Source organism: Carcharodon carcharias, chromosome 33 (genome assembly GCF_017639515.1).
Source record: "Carcharodon carcharias isolate sCarCar2 chromosome 33, sCarCar2.pri, whole genome shotgun sequence".
Classification (NCBI taxonomy): Eukaryota; Metazoa; Chordata; class Chondrichthyes; order Lamniformes; family Lamnidae; genus Carcharodon; species Carcharodon carcharias.
The window spans coordinates 5,832,599-5,851,820 of NC_054499.1; the positions used below are offsets into that span (position 1 = coordinate 5,832,599).

The 19,222-nt window shown below is 55.7% G+C and overlaps 1 protein-coding gene across 3 annotated transcripts; it reads left to right on the forward strand.

Moving 5' to 3' along the window:
- The first annotated feature begins 214 nt into the window (after positions 1-214).
- LOC121272370 (lipoma-preferred partner homolog) lies at positions 215-18,986 on the forward strand. 3 transcript variants are annotated; one of them, XR_005941877.1, is made up of 9 exons: positions 215-372; positions 3,230-3,349; positions 3,864-4,649; positions 6,058-6,178; positions 9,046-9,215; positions 11,070-11,248; positions 14,004-14,124; positions 18,623-18,804; positions 18,927-18,986. XR_005941877.1 is itself a non-coding variant. In XM_041179016.1 (8 exons), exons 1-8 carry the CDS (start codon positions 271-273, stop codon positions 18,752-18,754), a joined length of 1,731 nt encoding a protein of 576 aa, XP_041034950.1. In that variant the 5' UTR covers positions 215-270; the 3' UTR covers positions 18,755-18,842. The 3 variants fall into 3 exon arrangements, 1 of the variants encoding a protein (XP_041034950.1); XR_005941876.1 differs by lacking the exon at positions 18,927-18,986 and adding an exon at positions 18,849-18,869 and having other exon boundaries at positions 18,623-18,812; XM_041179016.1 differs by lacking the exon at positions 18,927-18,986 and having other exon boundaries at positions 18,623-18,842.
- Positions 18,987-19,222: the final 236 nt, after the last annotated feature.

Below are 19,222 nucleotides of genomic sequence, written 5' to 3' on the forward strand. Positions count from 1 at the left end.
ACTTGTAGAAGCTTTTGCTATCAGTTTTTACATTTTGCGCTAGTTTTCTTTCATAATTTACCTTTTGCTCTTTTTATTACTTTTTTAGTAACCCTCTGTTGATCTTCAAAAGTTTCCCAATCTTCCAGCCTGCCACTGACCTTTGCAATTTGGTCTGCCTTAGTTTTTGCCCTTTATGTTAACCTGTAATCAAACGGCTTGTCTCTTTTGGTAGGACTGGTTTTGTGGAGTTCCGCCGAGGTCCGCAGGCCATTCCTTCCCTCGACAGTCATGTCCGCTGAGCATCGCTACCCACCAGAGCCCGGAGGGAGGGAGGAGAGGAGCTCTGTGTCCTGGGACCAGGCCCAGCCTCAGGCACCCCACCAGCCACAGGTGAGGGTCCCACGCTGTAGTCGGGGAGAGGGGGGGGGAGAGGGGGAGGGGGGGTGGGGGGGCGGCGGCGAGCACAGGCTGTCGTTACCCCAGACAGAGGCCGGGGTGGCTGTTTGTCCAATTGTCCGTCATGGTGATGGGGGGAGGGGGAGGGGGGTGGGTGGGGGTGATAGGTGGGGGTGATAGGTGGGGTTGGGTGGTGGGTGGGTGGGGGTGATGGGTGGGGTTGGGTGGTGGGTGGGTGGGGGTGATGGGTGGGGGTGATGGGTGGGGTTGATGGGTGGGGGTGGGTGGGTGGGGGTGATGGGTGGGGGTGGGTGGGTGGGGGTGGGGTGGGGGTGATGGGTGGGGGTGGGTGGGTGGGGGTGGGGTGGGGGTGATGGGTGGGGTGGGGGTGATGGGTGGGGGTGGGGTGGGGGTGGGGTGGGGTGGGGGTGGGGTGGTGGGTGGGTGGGGGTGGGTGATGGTGGGTGGTGGTGGGGTGGGGGTGGGGGTGGGGGTGATAGGTGGGGGTGGGTGGGGGTGATGGGTGGGGGTGGGTGGGTGGGGGTGGGGGTGATGGGTGGGGTGGGGGTGATGGGTGGGGGTGGGGTGGTGGGTGGGTGGGGGTGATGGGTGGGGTGGGGGTGATGGGTGGGGGTGATGGGTGGGGGTGGGTGGGTGGGGGTGTGGGTGGGGTGATGGGTGGGGTGGGGGTGATGGGGTGGGGTGGGGGTGATGGGTGGGGGTGAGGGTGGGGGTGGGGTGGGTGGTGGGTGGGTGGGGGTGGGGGTGGGGTGATGGGTGGGGTGGGGGTGATGGGTGGGGGTGATGGGTGGGGTGGGGGTGATGGGTGGGGGTGGGGGTGATAGGTGGGGGTGGGGTGGGGGTGATGGGTGGGGTGGGGGTGATGGGTGGGGGTGGGTGGGTGGTGATGGGTGGGGTGGGGGTGGGGGTGGGGTGGGGGTGGGGTGGGGGTGATAGATGGGGGTGGGTGGGTGGTGATGGGTGGGGGTGGGTGGTGGGTGGGTGGGGGTGGGGGTGATAGGTGGGGGTGGGGTGGGGGTGATAGGTGGGGGTGGGTGGGTGGTGATGGGTGGGGGTGGGTGGTGGGTGGGTGGGGGTGGGGGTGGGGGTGATAGGTGGTGGTGGGGTGGGGGTGATGGGTGGGGGTGATAGGTGGGGGTGGGTGGGTGGGGTGGGTGGGGGTGATGGGTGGGGGTGGGGTGGGGGTGATGGGTGGGGGTGGGTGGGTGGTGGTGGGGTGGGGGTGATAGGTGGGGGTGGGTGGGTGGGGGTGATGGGTGGGGGTGGGGTGGGGGTGGGTGGGTGGGGGTGGGGTGGGGGTGGGGTGGGGGTGATGGGTGGGGGTGGGGTGGGGGTGATGGGTGGGGTGGGGTGGGGTGATGGGTGGGGGTGGGGTGGGGGTGATGGGTGGGGGTGGGGTGGGGGTGGGGTGGGGGTGATGGGTGGGGGTGGGGGTTGGGGGTGTGGGGTGGGGGTGATGGGTGGGGGTGGGGGTTGGGGGTGTGGGGTGGGGGTGATAGGTGGGGGTGGGGGTTGGGGGTGTGGGGTGGGGGTGATGGGTTGGGGGGGGGTTGGGGGTGTGGGGTGGGGGTGATGGGTTGGGGGGGGTGGGGGTGTGGGGTGGGGGTGATGGGTTGGGAGGGGTGGGGGTGTGGGGTGGGGGTGATGGGTTGGGAGGGGTGGGGGTGTGGGGTGGGGGTGGGTGGGGGTGGGGTGGGGGTGGGGTGGGGGTGATAGGTGGGGGTGGGGTGGGGGTGATAGGTGGGGGTGGGGTGGGGGTGATAGGTGGGGGTGGGGTGGGGGTGATAGGTGGGGGTGGGGTAGGGGTGATAGGTGGGGGTGGGTGGGGGTGATAGGTGGGGGTGGGGTGGGGGTGATAGGTGGGGGTGGGGGTTGGGGGTGTGGGGTGGGGGTTGGGGGTGTGGGGTGGGGGTGATGGGTTGGGGGGGGGTGGGGGTGTGGGGTGGGGGTGATGGGTTGGGGGGGTGGGGGTGTGGGGTGGGGGTGATGGGTTGGGAGGGGTGGGGGTGTGGGGTGGGGGTGATAAGTGGGGGGGCTGGGATGGGTGGGGGAGGGCGGGGTGGGTGGGGGTTGGGTAGGTGGGTTGGGTGGGGGGGTGTGGGGGCTGGGATGTGGGGTGGGTAGTGGGGGGAGGTTGGGGGGGTGGTGGGATGGGGGGGTGTGGAGGGGTTGGGGTGGGGGGGTGCACAAACCCAGTTATTGCCGAGGGGGAAGATACTGGGGCTCGGGCTACAGCTAATAAACACAACAAGGAGACGGCCATTTCACTGTTAACAAAAAACGCTCAGTCCTTGATTGTCTCTTGTTGTGATGTTTAAAAAAAAAATCCCCCCCCCTCCCCGCCCCCCAACAAAATAATATCTGTTCTGGGTTTACGATTGTCAGTAAAAACCGAATTTATTAACCCTGAGAAATCCCAGTTACGTGTGAACGGACGACCCTGGGCAAGGCTCTGGGAGCAGGAGGAGGGTCTCGTGTCTGTTCCGCCGTCCCATTGGATCCTCGTCTGCGTCTTAACCCCATCTGGCTTCTCCCTGTCGACCCTATTGACTCCTTCAATCGAGGGAATGGAGGGATCTGAGGATTAGGGTAACTGATGGAGCAGACCCGATGGGCTTTACTGCTCCTGTTTCGTGGGCTCTCCCTAAGGTGACCCAAGTTCCTCATGTCGGAGGTGGGGGTTTGGGAACTCCAGTGTTGGAGCAGAGGCTGCAGGTTGGGCTCGAATCGAAAGTGAGGCTGTGGGTCTGGGCAGGTCAGTCTAAAAGCCCCCACCCCCCCCAAAATCCTGCACCATGAGCCGTGTCTAAAACCCTGTCTTGTTTGACAGACGAGGCCCTTGGAGAAGCCCGTGAATCGCCCCTCGAGTATTGACGCCGAGATCGACTCTCTGACCAGCATGCTGGCCGACATGGAGAATAACTCGCCATTCCATCCCCGGCCCAGACAGGTGAGAGGGCAGCAGCTGCCGGCCCAGGCTGCAGGGTCGAGGCGGGTGGTGGGGGGTGGGGGGGGTGGGGGCCGGGGTCACCGGGTCGAGGGGGGGGCCGGGGTCACCTGGCTGAAGGGGGGAGGGGGGGCCCAGGGTCACCGGGTCGAAGGGGAGGTCCCAGCGTCACCGGGTCGAAGGGGAGGTCCCAGGGTCACCGGGTCGAAGGGGAGGTCCCAGGGTCACCGGGTCGAAGGGGAGGTCCCAGGGTCACCGGGTCGAAGGGGAGGTCCCAGGGTCACCGGGTCGAAGGGGAGGTCCCAGGGTCACCGGGTCGAAGGGGAGGTCCCAGGGTCACCGGGTCGAGGGGGGCCGTATGATCAATGAGACCCTTGGGTCACATGGTTGGGACAGTGGGTCACAGGATAGAATTAACGGGGGTCATGGGGGCTGCTGTGATTCCAGAGTCACGATATTATCCTGGAATTGGAATGTTTCTCCGGCCTCTAGCTCTGTATTTCTTTTTCTTTTGCAGAATTACGACAGCGGCATCTCTCCAGGCCTGGCCTCCTATCATTCCCAACCGGCCAACATTCCACCCAAACAGCTGCCTGCGTACAAACCTCTGGCCCAGCCGTCTGTCACCATGGCCACGAAGGCACCCGGGCAGCCTGAGGCCTTCTCCACCTCCAGGCCGGTTGCCTATGGCAACGCCTCCTCCCACCCTCCGGCCTACAGCAGCGCCGCCCACCCAGGGGCCTACAATGCCTCCCCGCCCCAGCCCGCGGCCTACACCTGCGCCCCTGTCTCGAGGCCGTACCCCCAGCCGGTGGCGGCCTCCTACACCACAGCCTCGACGTCCACCGGCCCCACCTTCAACGTGCAGGTCAAAGTAGCCCAGCCGGTGCCCAGTTACACCCAGCCCGGCCGCCAGGCCGAACAGGCCTATGGGCCTCCTGCGCCTCGACAGGGCACTCCGGCCTATGCCCACCAGCACCCCGAGCCGGCCTACCGAGCCCCGCAGCACAGGTACCCCGAGCCTTCCTACGCCTCGGGCCCTCAGGCCCCGGAGGCTGCTCCGGCCTCTCCGAGCTGGTATCCGCCCTCCCCCTTGGCCGGAGGCCCCGCCGGCCACCCAGAGGCGCCCTACGGCCCCGAGGGGATGTACGGGGGTGTCAGGAGGCCGGACCTCTCCTTCTACAGTGGTGGACCCAAGCCGTCAGGCCAGTACCAGCCCTTTGGCACCAAGAAGAGCGGTTACAGCGAGGAACTGCCACCTCCACCACCACCCCCGCCCACTGCCAGCAGTCACCTCCCAAAGGTAAGACAAGGACCACTCAACGCGCAGCACCCTGCAATGGTATAGCACCTTTCAATGCAACAACAGTGCCCCCAAAGTGCTTCACAGCAGCGGTTCTCGAACCAAATTTGTGCCCAAGCCCACGTGAGGAGGTGTCAAGACAGGCGACTGAAAGCTTGGGTCATCGAGGCCGGTTTTTGAGGAGCGTCTTAGGGGGGGTGGGGGGGGACGACCCTCGAGAGGCCGGAATCGGAGGAGGGCCGAGATCTCGGAGGGTTGTGAGGCTGGAGGAGATTGCGGAGGTAGGGAGGGGACGAGGGCCCGCAGAGGAATTTGAAAACGAGGATGGAGGTTTTAGAATGGAGGCGTCGTTTATCTCAAAGCGAGAAGGGGGCTGGGGTGGGGACGGTGGGGGTCGGGGGGGAGTTATGGGTGAATAGGGTACAGGCATCAGAGAGTTGAATGGGCTGAAGTGTGTCAGGTACAAGTGTGGGAGAGAGAGAGAGAGAGAGACCGAAAGAATATTAGGAAGATGCAGTCGGAATTCCCTGGGCACCTGATAAGAAACCATGATCTAGAAAGTCTGTTGCTGATGGGAAAGATCGACGGTAAAAGGGATCGAGGTAGACAAAGGACGATCTTTTTTAAAGAGCATCGCAAACTGGGTGAATGTACCAATGACGATGATCCACACCTCCAGAGCAAGGTTAACATGGAGGTCCATGATCGCCAACACCCTCTTAGGGGGTGGTACCTGAAGAGAGAGAGAGAGGGACCAGCGAGAGGCCAGTTGGTCACACACACCTGTAAGCACAGTGTGCTGAGGCAGTGGACACTCTTTGGGTGTCGCTGGGAAGGGCAGAATTTATTATTGCCCTTCCTGAGTTGCCCATCAGATGGTTGTTTTGTTGCTCGGCTACTTAAGAGTTGACTGCATTGCTGTGGGTCGGGGGGGTCGTTGTCAGCCAGACCGGGTAGGGACACCAGGGGCTTCCCTGAAGGACAGGAGTGAGCCCAGGTGGGTCTTGAAGGGTCTCTGAAGGCTTCACGGTCACTGAAAAGGGCTGTCGGACGATGAAGGGTAGCTGGGTGGCGCGGTGGGACTGAAGGGGTTAAGTTACGAGGAGGAGGAGGGGGGTGGTCTCACAGACGACTGGGCTTGTGTTCCCTCGAGTGTGGAAGATTAAGGGGCGACCTGATCGAGGGGGGGTTTGAGACAGGGTCGACGGAGAGAATCCGTCTCCTCCGATGTGGGGTGGGGGGGGAAGAGTCCAGAAGGTGGGTTGGTGGGGGTGGGGGTGGGGGGGGGTGGTGGAATGTGGATTAAAGGTGGTGAGGAGGAGGTGGTGAAGCAATGGGATAGGATTCGGCGGGGCACAGATCACAAACGGCCGATTCAGGTTTGTAACGTCCCTTGTTGTGTCTGCAGGCTCCTTATGGGCCTCCTGTGGGGGGTCAGACACAGACCAACAGGCCGGAGGAGGAACTCGATCGAATCACCAAGAAACTGGTCCACGACATGAACAACCCTCCGTCCGAGGAGTATTTCGGTGAGTGTGTGTTTCCCCCCCCCACCCCCCCCGCCGTGGGGTCGGTGTGTGGAGGAGTTGCCGACAGGACAGGAGTTAGTTTAAAATCCCTCTTTGCGCTCGGTCACCAGGTTGTGCTGGGCCAGGTGGACGGATATCGCTGACTGTCCTATCATAGAAACTAGGAGCAGGAGAAGGCCATTCAGCCCTTCGAGCCTGCTCCCCCATTCATTATGATCATGGCTGATCATCCAACTCAATAACCTGCTCCCGCTTTCTCCCCATACACTTTGATCCCTTTCACCCCAAGAGCTATAATCTAACTCCTTCCTGAAAACATACAATGTTTTGGCCTCAACTACTTTCTGTGGTGACGAATTCCACAGGTTTACCACTCTCTGGGTGAAGACATTTCTCCTCATCTCAGTCCTAAATGGTCTACCCCGTATCCTCAGACTGTGAGCCCTGGTTCTGGACTCCCCACCATCAGGAACATCCTTCCTGCATCTACCCTGTCTAGTCCTGTTAGAATTTTATGGGTTTCTATGACATTCCCCTCATTCTTCTGAACTCCAGTGAATATAATCCTAATCGACTCAATCTCACCTCATATGTCAGTCCAACCATCCCAGGAATCAGTCTGGTAAACCTTGGCTGCTCTCCCTCTATAGCAAGAATATCCTTCCTCAGATAAGGAGGCCAAAACTGCACACAATATTCCAGGTGTGGTCTCACCAAGGCCCTGTACAATTGCAGCAAGACATCCCTGTTCCTGTACTCGAATCCTCTGGCTATGAAGGCAACATACCATTTGCCTTCTTTACCACCTGCTGAACCTGCATGCTTACCTTCAGCGACTGGTGTACAAGGACACACAGGTCTTGTTGCACATTCCCCTCTCTCAATTTATAGCTATTCAGATAATAATCTGCCTTCCTGTTTTTGCTACCAAAGTGGATACCCTCACACTTATCCACTTTATACTGCATCTCCCATACATTTGCCCACTCACTCAGCTTGTCCAAATCACACTGAAGCATCTCTGCATCCTCCTCACAGCTCACCCTCCCACCCAGCTTTGTGTCATCTGCAAATTTGGAGATATTACATTTAATTCCCTCATCTAAATCATTAATATATATTGTGAATAACTGGGGTCCCAGCACCGATCCCTGCGGTACCCCATTAGTCACTGCCTGCCATTTGGAAAAAGACCAGTTTATTCCTTCTCTTTGTTTCCTGTCTGCCAACCAGTTTTCTATCCATCTCAATACACTACCCCCAATCCCATGTACTTTAATTTTACACGCTAATCTCTTATGTGGGACTTCGTCGAAAGCCTTCTGAAAGTCCAAATAAACCACATCCACTGGCGCCCCCCTCAGCAACACTACTCGTTACATCCTCCAAAAATTCCAGTAGATTTGTCAAGCATGATTTCCCTTTCATAAATCCATGCCGCCTCTGTCCAATTCTGCCATTGTTTTCCACGTGCTCAGCTATTACATCTTTTATAATGGGCTCTAGAATTTTCCCCACTACCGATATCAGGCTGACTGGTCTATAATTCCCTGTTTTCTCTCTGCCTCCCTTTTTAAATATGGGATTACATTAGCTACCCTCTAATCTGTAGGAACTGTTCCAGAGTCTATAGAATCTCGGAAGATGACCACCAATGCTTCTACTATTTCTCGGGCCACTTCCTTAAGTACTCTGGGATGTAGATTATCAGGCCCCAGGGATTTATCGGCCTTCAATCCCATCAACTTCCCCAACACCATTTCCCTAGTAATACTGATTTCTTTCAGTTCCTTCCTCTCACTAAACCCTGTGTTCCTCAACATTTCTGGTATGTTATTCATGTCCTCCTTTGTGAAGACAGAACCAAAGTATGTATTTAGTTGGTCAGCCATTTCTATGTTCCCCATTATAAATTCCCCTGCTTCTGACTGTAAGGGACCTACATTTATCTTCACCAATCTTTTTCTCTTCACATACCAATAGAAACTTTTACAGTCAGTTTTTATGTTTCCCGCAAACTTACTCTCGTACTCTATATTTCCTCTTCTTAATCAATACCTTGGTTCTCTTTTGTTGAATTCTAAACTGCTCCCAATCCTCAGGTCTGTTGTTTTTTCTGGCCAATTTGAATGCCTCTTCCTTGTATCTAACACTAATTATTCTAAGTTCCCTTGTAAGCCATGGTTTGGCCACCTTTCCTGTTTTACTTTTGCGCCAAGGCATGGGCTTGATAGAGAGTAAATGAGGAGAATCTGTTTCCAATGGTGGGAGGGTCGGTAACCAGAGGGACACAGATTGAAGAGAATCGGGAAAAGGACCAGAGGGGGAGATGAGGAGAAGGTTTTTTTTACGCAGAGAGTTGTTGTGATCTGGAAGGCGCTGCCTGAAAGGGTGGGGGAAGCAGATTCAATAGGAACTTTCAACAGGGAATTGGATAAACACTTGAAGGGGAAAAATTTGAAGGGCTATGGGGAAAGAGCATTGGTGGGGGGGGTGGTGGGGGGTTGCTGTGCGACTAACTGTTTTAAAGAGCCAGCACATGCACGATGGGCCAAATGGCCTCCTTCTGTGCTATAAGACTCCTGTGCCTGTTGCTGGCAGTGAAAGCTTGAGGCTGCCTGATTCAGGACCCTGGAGCAGTGTTTAATCACCGAGATTTCACAAAGGTCAGGGAGGGAGCGGGGTGGGGGAAGGTTCAGATACTTGTACCTCCCCCCACCCCCCCACCCACAACTGCCACCCCAGGTCAAAGGTAAGGAGGAGTTACAAACGCCAGCCCGTTAGTTACTGGGGATCGGCCGAGTTACGGGAGTCCCTTGTCGTCGTCGCTGGAGGTTCTGAGCCTCGCTTACATTTCTGATCGCCAGGTCGCTGTGCTCGGTGCGGTGAGAATGTGGTGGGAGATGGAACAGGCTGCATCGCCATGGACCAGGTCTTTCACGTTGAGTGTTTCACCTGCATGACCTGCCACTGCCAACTGAGGGGCCAGCCTTTCTACGCCATCGACAAGAAATCGTACTGCGAGTCCTGTTACATCGTAAGTAGCACGCCGCTGGTTACGGTGCCGGAGCGCGTGGCCGGCTACAAAGCACGCGGAGCGAGCGGCCGTTTACGATGCACGTTGCGCGGCCGGATACGAAGCAATGTAGTGTGCAGCTGGCTACGACCGCGCACAGGAGCGGCCACCTATGATGCGGGTGGCCATTTACGGTGCACCTAGCACATGACGAGTTACGATGCAGGTGGCGCACAGCCGGTTACGATGAACGTAGCATGGGGTCCCACGACGCACACAGCGTGGCCAGTTACGATGCACATAGCACACAGGCTGTTACGATGCATGTAGCGCTCGGCCAGTTACGATGCACCTAGTGTGGGGTGCTACGATGCGTGTGGTGTGTGGCCATTTACAGCGTATGTAGCAGGTGACAAGTTACGATGCACGTAGCACACAGACTGTTACGATGCACGTAGTACATAGACTGTTACGATGCATGAAGCACTCGGCCAGTTACGATGCACCTAGTGTAGGGGTTGCTACGACGCATGTGTGGCTGTTTAAAATGTATGTAGCAGGTGACAAGTTACGATGCACGTAGCACACAGACTGTTACGATGCATGTAGCATACAGTAGGTTACGATGCCCGTAGCACAGCCAGTTATGATGCACGTAGCACACAGACTGTTAGGATGCATGCAACACTCAGCTAGTTACGATGCACTTAGCGCAGTGTGCTACGATGCATGTCGTGCACAGCTAGTTATGATGCACATCCAGTTACGATGCATGTAGTGAACGGTCGGTTACAATGCATGTAGTGCACACTGGTTATAGTACACTTGGTGCGTGACTGGCTACAGTGCACGTGGGACGCGGGTGGTTACGATGCACGTGGGACGCGGGTGGTTACGATGCACGTGGGACGCGGGTGGTTACGATGCACGTGGGACGCGGGTGGTTACGATGCACGTGGGACGCGGGTGGTTACGATGCACGTGGGACGCGGGTGGTTACGATGCACATGGGACGCGGGTGGTTACGATGCACGTGGGACGCGGGTGGTTACGATGCACGTGGGACGCGGGTGGTTACGATGCACGTGGGACGCGGGTGGTTACGATGCACGTGGGACGCGGGTGGTTACGATGCACGTGGGACGCAGGTGGTTACGATGCATATCTGTGCCTCAGTGGGTAGCTTGCCCAGCCGTTTTCTATCACCTGTCAGTCTGTCTCAATGGTAGCTTGCGGAGAGAGAGATTTGTACTTGCTGGGTTAATAATTGGTTGATCCAGCGCCAAGTTCAGGAAGCATCAGGCTGAGCAGGCCGTGTGTCATCTGTGTTCCTGAAGCACAGGGTCTCATAACACTCGCCTCAGTGCAAACGCTGGCCAATGCTGCCCTCCAAAGGCCGCTACTGTTACTGCAACAATGTGGTCCGTTCAGCTGACTGCGCAGTCTCAGTCGGAGCATTTGTGTCTTCCCTGAGCTCTGAAGTTGATGTTCTAAATGAGAAAGAGGAAGAGAGGAAAGAGAATTTTATCACCAACACCCGCCCCCCCCCCAGACCCATCGGGATATCGTGACATGGAGAACATGCTGACAGAAACAGATGATTCTCACACTGCTGTTTGTGGGAGCTTGCTGTGCGCAAATTGTTGGCCAGGTTTCCTACAGTACAACAGGAACGACACTTCAAAAAGTACCTCATCTCAAAATGGTGAATGGTGCTATAGAAAGTCCGGTTTGTTCTTGCCCAAATGGTGCTCGATTATCTACTCGCTCAGTGGCGCACTGGAGTGCTGGCCTGGATTATGTCTCAGAGCTGAGGCCTTCTAGCTACAGACTGAGAATTGTTATCCTGATTGTTTTATCCTGTCTCCCATACAGAACACCCTGGAGCAATGTTCGGTCTGCTCCAAGCCCATCATGGACAGGATCCTGAGAGCCATGGGCCGTGCCTACCACCCACAGTGCTTCACCTGTGTTGTCTGTCACCGGTGTCTGGATGGGATCCCCTTCACTGTGGACGCCACCAGCCAGATACACTGCATCGAGGACTTCCACATGTAAGTGCATTGTGTTAGATACAGAGTAAATCTCCCTCTACACCGTCCACATCAAACACTCCCAGGACAGGTACAGCACGGGGTTAGATACATAGTAAATCTCCCTCTACACTGACCCCATCAAACACTCCCAGGACAGGTACAGCACGAGGTTAGATACAGAGTAAATCTCCCTCTACACCGTCCACATCAAACACTCCCAGGACAGGTACAGCACGGGGTTAGATACAGAGTAAAGCTCCCTCTACACTGTCCCCATCAAACACTCCCAGGACAGGTACAGCACGGGGTTAGATACAGAGTAAATCTCCCTCTAAACTGTCCCCATCAAACACTCCCAGGACAGGTACAGCACGGGGTTAGATACAGAGTAAATCTCCCTCTAAGCTGTCCCCATCAAACACTCCCAGGACAGGTACAGCACGAGGTTAGATACAGAGTAAATCTCCCTCTACACTGTCCCCATCAAACACTCCCAGGACAGGTACAGCACGGGGTTAGATACAGAGTAAATCTCCCTCTACACTGTCCCCATCAAACACTCCCAGGACAGGTACAGCATGGGGTTAGATACAGAGTAAATCTCCCTCTACACTGTCCCCATCAAACACTCCCAGGACAGGTACAGCACGGGGTTAGATACAGAGTAAATCTCCTCTACACAGTCCCCATCAAACACTCCCAGGACAGGTACAGCACGGGGTTAGATACAGAGTAAAGCTCCCTCTACACTGTCGCCATCAAACACTCCCAGGACAGGTACAGCACGGGGTTAGAGTGAATATTGCTGGAATTAGATCATTCTGATCTACTTAAAGTTTTTTTGGGTTCCAACAGCACAGGACACCATTCTGCCCATCATCCCTGTGCTGGCTCTTTGATAGAACTATCCAATTCACCCCACTCCCTTCCCCCCAACCCCCTGCCCTTTCCCCAATAGCCCCTGCACATTTTCCCCTTCAGGTATTTATCCAATTCCCCTGTTGAAAGTTCCTATTGAATCTGCTTCCCCCGCCCTTTCAGGCAGCACCTTCCAGATCACCACAACTCGCTGTGTAAAAAAAACCTTCTCCTCATCTCCCCCTCTGGTCCTTTTCCCCGATTCTCTTCAATCTGTGTCCCTCTGGTTACCGACCCTCCTGCCTTTACTCTGCCAAAACACCCACATGGTTTTGAATACCAGGCTCCCCACATAAAGCTAGTTGCAGATCCAGTTCTTGCAATAAGCTTCCATGCTTCCCAGAAGCCTCCTCCCACTCCCTCTTCATCGAATGACCAGAAAAACTGTCTTTCACTGATGTTGTTTGAAGAATAAATATTGACCCTAGGATACCGGAGAGAACACTGCAGCAGATCACGCTGGGGATCATTTACAAGCACTGAGATGGCAGAAGATTCCTCAGTAATTATTGCATCCAAAAGTGATGTTCTGACAGTGCGGCACTCCCTCAGTACTTACCCTCCGACAGTGCGGCACTCCCTCAGTACTGACCCTCCGACAGTGCAGCACTCCCTCAGTACTGACCCTCCGACAGCGCGGCACTCCCACAGTACTGACGCTCCGACAGCACGGCACTCCCTCAGTACTGACCCTCCGACAGTGCGGCACTCCCACAGTACTGACCCTCCGACAGTGCAGCACTCCCTCAGTACTGACCCTCCGACAGCGCGGCACTCCCACAGTACTGACGCTCCGACAGTGCGGCACTCCCTCAGTACTGACCCTCCGACAGTGCAGCACTCCCTCAGTACTGACCCTCCGACAGTGCGGCACTCCCACAGTACTGACGCTCCGACAGTGCGGCACTCCCTCAGTACTGACCCTCCGACAGTGCAGCACTCCCTCAGTACTGACCCTCCGACAGTGCAGCACTCCCTCAGTACTGACCCTCCAACAGTGCGGCACTCCCTCAGTACTGACCCTCCGACAGTGCAGCACTCCCTCAGTACTGACCCTCCAACAGCGCGGCACTCCCACAGTACTGACCCTCCGACAGTGCGGCACTCCCACAGTACTGACCCTCCGACAGTGCGGCACTCCCTCAGTACTGACCCTCCGACAGTGCGGCACTCCCTCAGTACTGACCCTCCGACAGCGCGGCACTCCCACAGTACTTACCCTCCGACAGCGCGGCACTCCCTCAGTACTGACCCTCCGACAGCACGGCACTCCCTCAGTACTGACCCTCCAACAGCGCGGCACACCCTCAGTACTGACCCTCCGACAGTGCGGCACTCCCTCGGTACTGCACTGGGAGTATCTGCCCAGATTATGTGTTCAAATCTCTGGATTGGACTGGAACACTCTCGGGCTGGGTATTAAGTTTCTCCTGAATTCCTGATCGGATTTCTTAGTGAATCTTTCATTTTTAAAAATTCCTTCTTGGGATGTGAGCGTCGCTGTCTAGACCATTTATTGCCCATCCCTAGTTGCCCCTTGGTGGTGGTGAGCTGCCTTCTTGAGCCGCTGCAGTCCATGTGGTGTAGGTACCCCCGCAGCGCTGTTAGGGAGGGAGTTCCAGGATTTTGACCCATTGACAGTGAAGGAATGGCGGATATATTTCCGAGTCAGGATGGTGAGTGACTTGGAGGGGAACTTCCAGGTGGTGGTCCCCATCTATCTGCTGGCCTTGTCCTGCTAGATGGTTGCGGTCGTGAGTTTGGACAGATTTACCTGCTCCGCCAGTGGGACCGATGTTTTTCCAACACCCCTTTATCCTGCAGCTGAGCACTTTTGCAATTTTGTCTTGAACAGGAAGTTTGCTCCACGCTGTTCTGTCTGTGCGAAGCCCATCATGCCTGAGGCCGGTCAGGAGGAGACTGTAAGGATCGTCGCTCTGGATCGCAGCTTTCATGTGAACTGTTACAAGTGTGAGGTAAGAACTCACTGCAATTCTCGAGCTGCACAGACTGGGCTTGTACCTCCTTGAGTGCAGATGACCAAGGGGTGACCTGATCAACCCAGGGCTGGAAGACAGGAGCAGGTGTAGCCAATTCGGCCCATTGAGCCTGCTCTGCCATTCAATTCGATGGTGGTGGATCACTACCTCAATGCCAGTTTCCCAACCTGTCTCCAAATCCCCTCATGTCCGCAGAAATCTATCAATTCCTGTCTTGAACATGCTCAATGATTGAGCTTCCACAGCTCCCTGGGGTAGAGAATTCCAAAGACTCACCACCCTCTGGGTGAAGAAACTCCTCCTCGTTCCCCCGTCTTAAATGGCCTACTCCTTATCCTGAGATTATATCCCCTGGCTCTAGACTCGCCAGCCAGGGGAAACGTCTTATCTACATCCACCCTGTCAGGTCCTGTAAGAATCTCGTAAGTTTCAACGAGGTCACCCCTCATTCTTTGGAACTCTAGGGAATGCAGACCCAGCCTCCTCAATCTCTCCTCATAAGACAATCCCACCATCACAGGACTTAATCTGTAGCAAGTATAACCCTCAGATAAGGGGACCAAAGCTGTACACGATACTCTTTGTGAGAGATCACCAAGACTCTAAATAACTGCAGCAAGACATCCTTATTCCTGTACTCACATTCCCTCACGATGGTGGCTAGCATACCATTTACCTTCCTAACTGCTTGCTGCACCCTGCGTGCTAACTTTTAGCGACTCACGAACAAGGACACCCAGGTCCCTATGGACACCCGCACTTCCCAACCTCTCACCATTTAAGAAATATTTTTTCTGTTATTTTTCTACCAAAGTGAATAACTTCACACTGATTCACATTATATTCCATCTGCCATGCTCTAGCCCATTCACTTAACCTGTCCAAATCCTCTGAAACCTCCTTGCATCCTCCTCACGACTTACATTCCCACCCAGTTAGATGTCATCAGCAAAATTGGAAATATTACCAATTGGTCCCCACATCCAAATAACTTATATAGATTGTGAACAGCTGTGGATCTAGTACTGATCCTTGCAAGTATCCCAATAGCGACAGCCTGCCAGCCTGAGAATGATCCATTTGTTCCTACTCTCTGCTTTCTGTTAGCCAATTCTCAATCCGTACCAGTATATTACCCCCAATCCCGTATGGTCTAATATTCTTTACTGATCCCCTGTACGTGACCTTATCAAAAGCCACCTGAAAATCCAAACACACCACATCTACCGGTTCTCCTTTATCAATGTTACGAGTAACATCCTCAAAAAAAACTCCAGCGATAGGTCAAACATGATTTTCCCTTTCATAAACCCGTATTGACTCTGCCCAATTTTACCATTCTTTTCCAAAGGTCCAGTTATCACATCCTTTATAATAGATTCTAACTGATGTCAAACTGCATCTTAGCTCTCCTTTCTCCTTCTTCCTTCCGCCTTAATTAGCGGGGTTACATTTGCTACTTTCCAGTCGGCAGGAGCCTCTCCAGAATCTATAGAAGTTTGGAAGATAACCACCAATACACCCACTAACTCTCTCACCACCTCCTTCAACACTCAGGGACGAACCTCATCTGATCCAGGGGATTTATCAGCCTTCAATCCAGTTAACTTTCCGAGTACTGCCTCTTTGCTGACACTAATTCCTTTTAGTTCCTCAGTTCTCACAAGTCCCTCGGCTGCCTAGTATTTCTGGGAGATTTTCTGAACCACCTTCCGTGAAGCCAGACACAAAGTAATTGTTTAGATTCTCCGCCATTTCCCTTATAAATTCTCCAGTCCCCTCCCACCCATAGTGGGCCCATATTTGTCCTTGCTAACCTTGTCTTGTTTCACATACCGAAAGGAGTGTTTTCCATCTGCCTTTTATGTTCCTCGCTAGTTTGCGTTCGTATTCTACTTTTCCCTTTATCGGTTTCTTGGTCCTCCTTTGCTGGGTTCTAAGTTGCTCCTAATCCTCGGGCGTGTCACTTTTACTGGCAACCTTATAAGCCCCTCCCTTTGACCCGATGCAATATTTAACGTCTTTCGTTAACCACGTTTGATTTATCTTTTCCCTTAGAGGGACGTAGACCTGTGGTGGACTGTGTCGTGTTTCTTTTAACCACCAGCACTTGCAAAATGATTAAAGGATTTGACAGGGTCGATTGAGGGAAACTATTTGCTCTGTTGCGGGGTGTGGAGGGGTGGGGGTGGGGTTGGTGGGGGCTGGGGTTGGTGGGGGAGGGGGATCCAGAAAAGTCGGTGGGGGGGGCGGTGGACAGAACCTTAAAATTCGAGCCAGGCCGTTGAGGGGTGATGTCAGGAAGCACTTCCTCACCCAAAGGGGAGCAGGAACCTGGAACTCTCTCCCCACCAACACCACCCCCTCCACTCCCCCTGAGGCTGGGGAGGTAGGTTGGGGGGGGGGGTCAATTGGAAATTTCAAAACTGAGGTGGATAGGATTTTTGTTGGGTAAGGGGATTAAGGGGTTACAGGGCCAAGGTGGTTGGGCGGAGTGAAGATACCAGATCAGCCGTGAGGTAACAGAATGGCGGAAGAAGCTCGATGGGCACGAGGGCCTCCTCCTGTTCCTCCCTCGGTCCCCCACCCTCCCCTGCTTGAGCCGGGCTGGTTTGGGGTAGGGTTGGCGACGGGCTGTTCAACCGGGTGGGGCATCGCTGCAATCCTGTTGCATCCATGTGACCTCCACCCCCCCCCCACCCCACTCGCCAACCTATGCGCCTGGACGGTGATCTCTGGCTCGAGCCTTGACTGATTTCACAGCCCCCTCCTCCCCCCCCGCCTCCACCTCGCTAACCCTCAGCTGACTCATTCCAGCTGAGGTGAGAATGGAGATTAAACTGCAGGGCACCACATTGGCACAAGGTTCAGTTTGTTTAGCCAACCGAGGGCGAGGCGGGTGGGAGGATCAGTCAGCCTGTGGAGGGATTGTTTCCTTTTGACTTTGAGCCATGTGGGTGCTGTCCTCACCTTTTGGGTAAGAAGGTTCTGGGTTCAAATCCTACTCAAGAGTCTCCCAGTGCAGTACTGAGGGAGTGCCGCACTGTCGGAGGGTCAGTACTGAGGGAGTGCCGCACTGTCGGAGGGTCAGTACTGAGGGAGTGCCGCACTGTCGGAGGGTCAGTACTGAGGGAGTGCCGCACTGTCGGAGGGTCAGTACTGAGGGAGTGCCGCACTGTCAGAGGGCCAGTACTGAGGGAGTGCAGCACTGTCGGAGGGTCAGTACTGAGGAAGTGCTGCACTGTCAGAGGGTCAGTACTGAGGGAGCGCCACACTGTCAGAGGGTCAGTGCTGAGGGAGCGCCGCACTGTCAGAGGGTCAGTACTGAGGGAGCGCTTCACTGTCGGAGGGTCAGTAATGAGGGAGCGCCGCACTGTCGGAGGGTCAGTACTGAGGGAGTGCCGCACTGTCGGAGGGTCAGTACTGAGGGAGTGCCGCACTGTCGGAGGGTCAGTACTGAGGGAGTGCCGCACTGTCGGAGGGTCAGTACTGAGGGAGTGCCGCACTGTCGGAGGGTCAGTACTGAGGGAGTGCCGCACTGTCGGAGGGTCAGTACTGAGGAAGTGCCGCACTGTCGGAGGGTCAGTACTGTGGGAAAGCCGCACTGTCGGAGGGTCAGTACTGTGGGAAAGCCGCACTGTCAGAGAGTCAGTACTGAGGGAAAGCCGCAATGTCGGAGGATCAGTACGGAGGGAGCGCTGCACTGTCGGAGGGTCAGTACTGAGGGAGCGCCGCACTGTCGGAGGATCAGTACTGAGGGAGCGCCGCACTGTCGGAGGATCAGTACTGAGGGAGCGCCGCACTGTCGGAGGATCAGTACTGAGGGAGCGCCGCACTGTCGGAGGGTCAGTACTGAGGGAGCGCCGCACTGTCGGAGGGTCAGTACTGAGGGAGCGCCGCACTGTCGGAGGGTCAGTACTGAGGGAGTGCCGCACTGTCGGAGGGTCAGTACTGAGGGAGTGCCGCACTGTCGGAGGGTCAGTACTGAAGGAGTGCCGCACTGTCGGAGGGTCAGTACTGAGGGAGTGCCGCACTGTCGGAGGGTCAGTACTGAGGGAGTGCCGCACTGTCGGAGGGTCAGTACTGAGGGAGTGCTGCACTATCGGAGGTGCCATCTTTCAAATGAGACATTAAACTGAGGCCCTTTGGATTGATGTGTTACTAATCCCTCAGCCACTACGTGTCGAACAGGAGAGTTCTCCCCAGTGTTCCTGGCTGACCTTTACCCTCTCAACCCACCTCAGGAACGGAAAGTACGCATCGCTATCACATGGCTGGTTGTGGGATCTTGCTGTGCGCCAAATCTCTGCCTCATTTCTTACATTTACAAGAGTGATCACTTGAGCGACTTCATTGGCTGGGATGGCGGTTTGGGATGTTTTGAGGAAGTGATAGGAATGCGGGTTCTGTCTTTAAAATGTCCGTGGGCTGTTCTCTCCTTCCACTCACTCTGTTTCCCTTTTGACATCCGCAGGACTGTGGATTCGTCCTGTCGTCGGAGGGAGAGGGGTGCGGCTGCTACCCATTGGACGGTCACATCCTGTGTAAGACCTGCAGCTCGCGAAGAATTCAGGACCTCTCAGCAAAGATCACCACCGACTGCTAACTGCCCTCCTCTCTCTGCAACTGGGGCCCAGAATCCCACACCGAGAGAGAGAGAGAGAGAGACAGAGGGAGGGGGGGAGAGGGAGAGAGACGGGGGGAGGGGGAGAGAGAGAGAGACGGGGGGAGGGGGAGAGAGAGAGAGACGGGGGGATGGGGAGAGAGAGAGACGGGGGGAGAGAGAGAGACAGGGAGAGAGAGACAAAGACAGGGAGAGAGAGACAGACAGACAGAGAGAGACAAAGGGCAGACTGAGGGAGAGAGCGACAAAGGGCAGACAGACAGACAGAAAGAGGCAAAGGGCAGACAGAGAGAGAGAGACAGAGAGTCAGACAGAGAGACAAAGGGCAGACTGACAGAGAGAGACAGAGACAAAGGGCAGACTGAGAGAGAGACAAAGGGCAGACTTACAGAGAGAGACAGAGAGACAAAGGGCAGACTGACAGAGAGAGACAGAGACAAAGGGCAGACT

Excerpts from the sequence above, each read along its gene's own strand:
- LOC121272370 (XM_041179016.1), top strand. The coding sequence starts at position 271 with ATGTCCGCTGAGCATCGCTACCCACCAGAGCCCGGAGGGAGGGAGGAG. Across the intron at positions 4,650-6,057 it reads CCAGCAGTCACCTCCCAAAG|GCTCCTTATGGGCCTCCTGT; the intron begins GTAAGACAAGGA and ends TTGTGTCTGCAG. Across the intron at positions 6,179-9,045 it reads TCCGTCCGAGGAGTATTTCG|GTCGCTGTGCTCGGTGCGGT; the intron begins GTGAGTGTGTGT and ends TCTGATCGCCAG.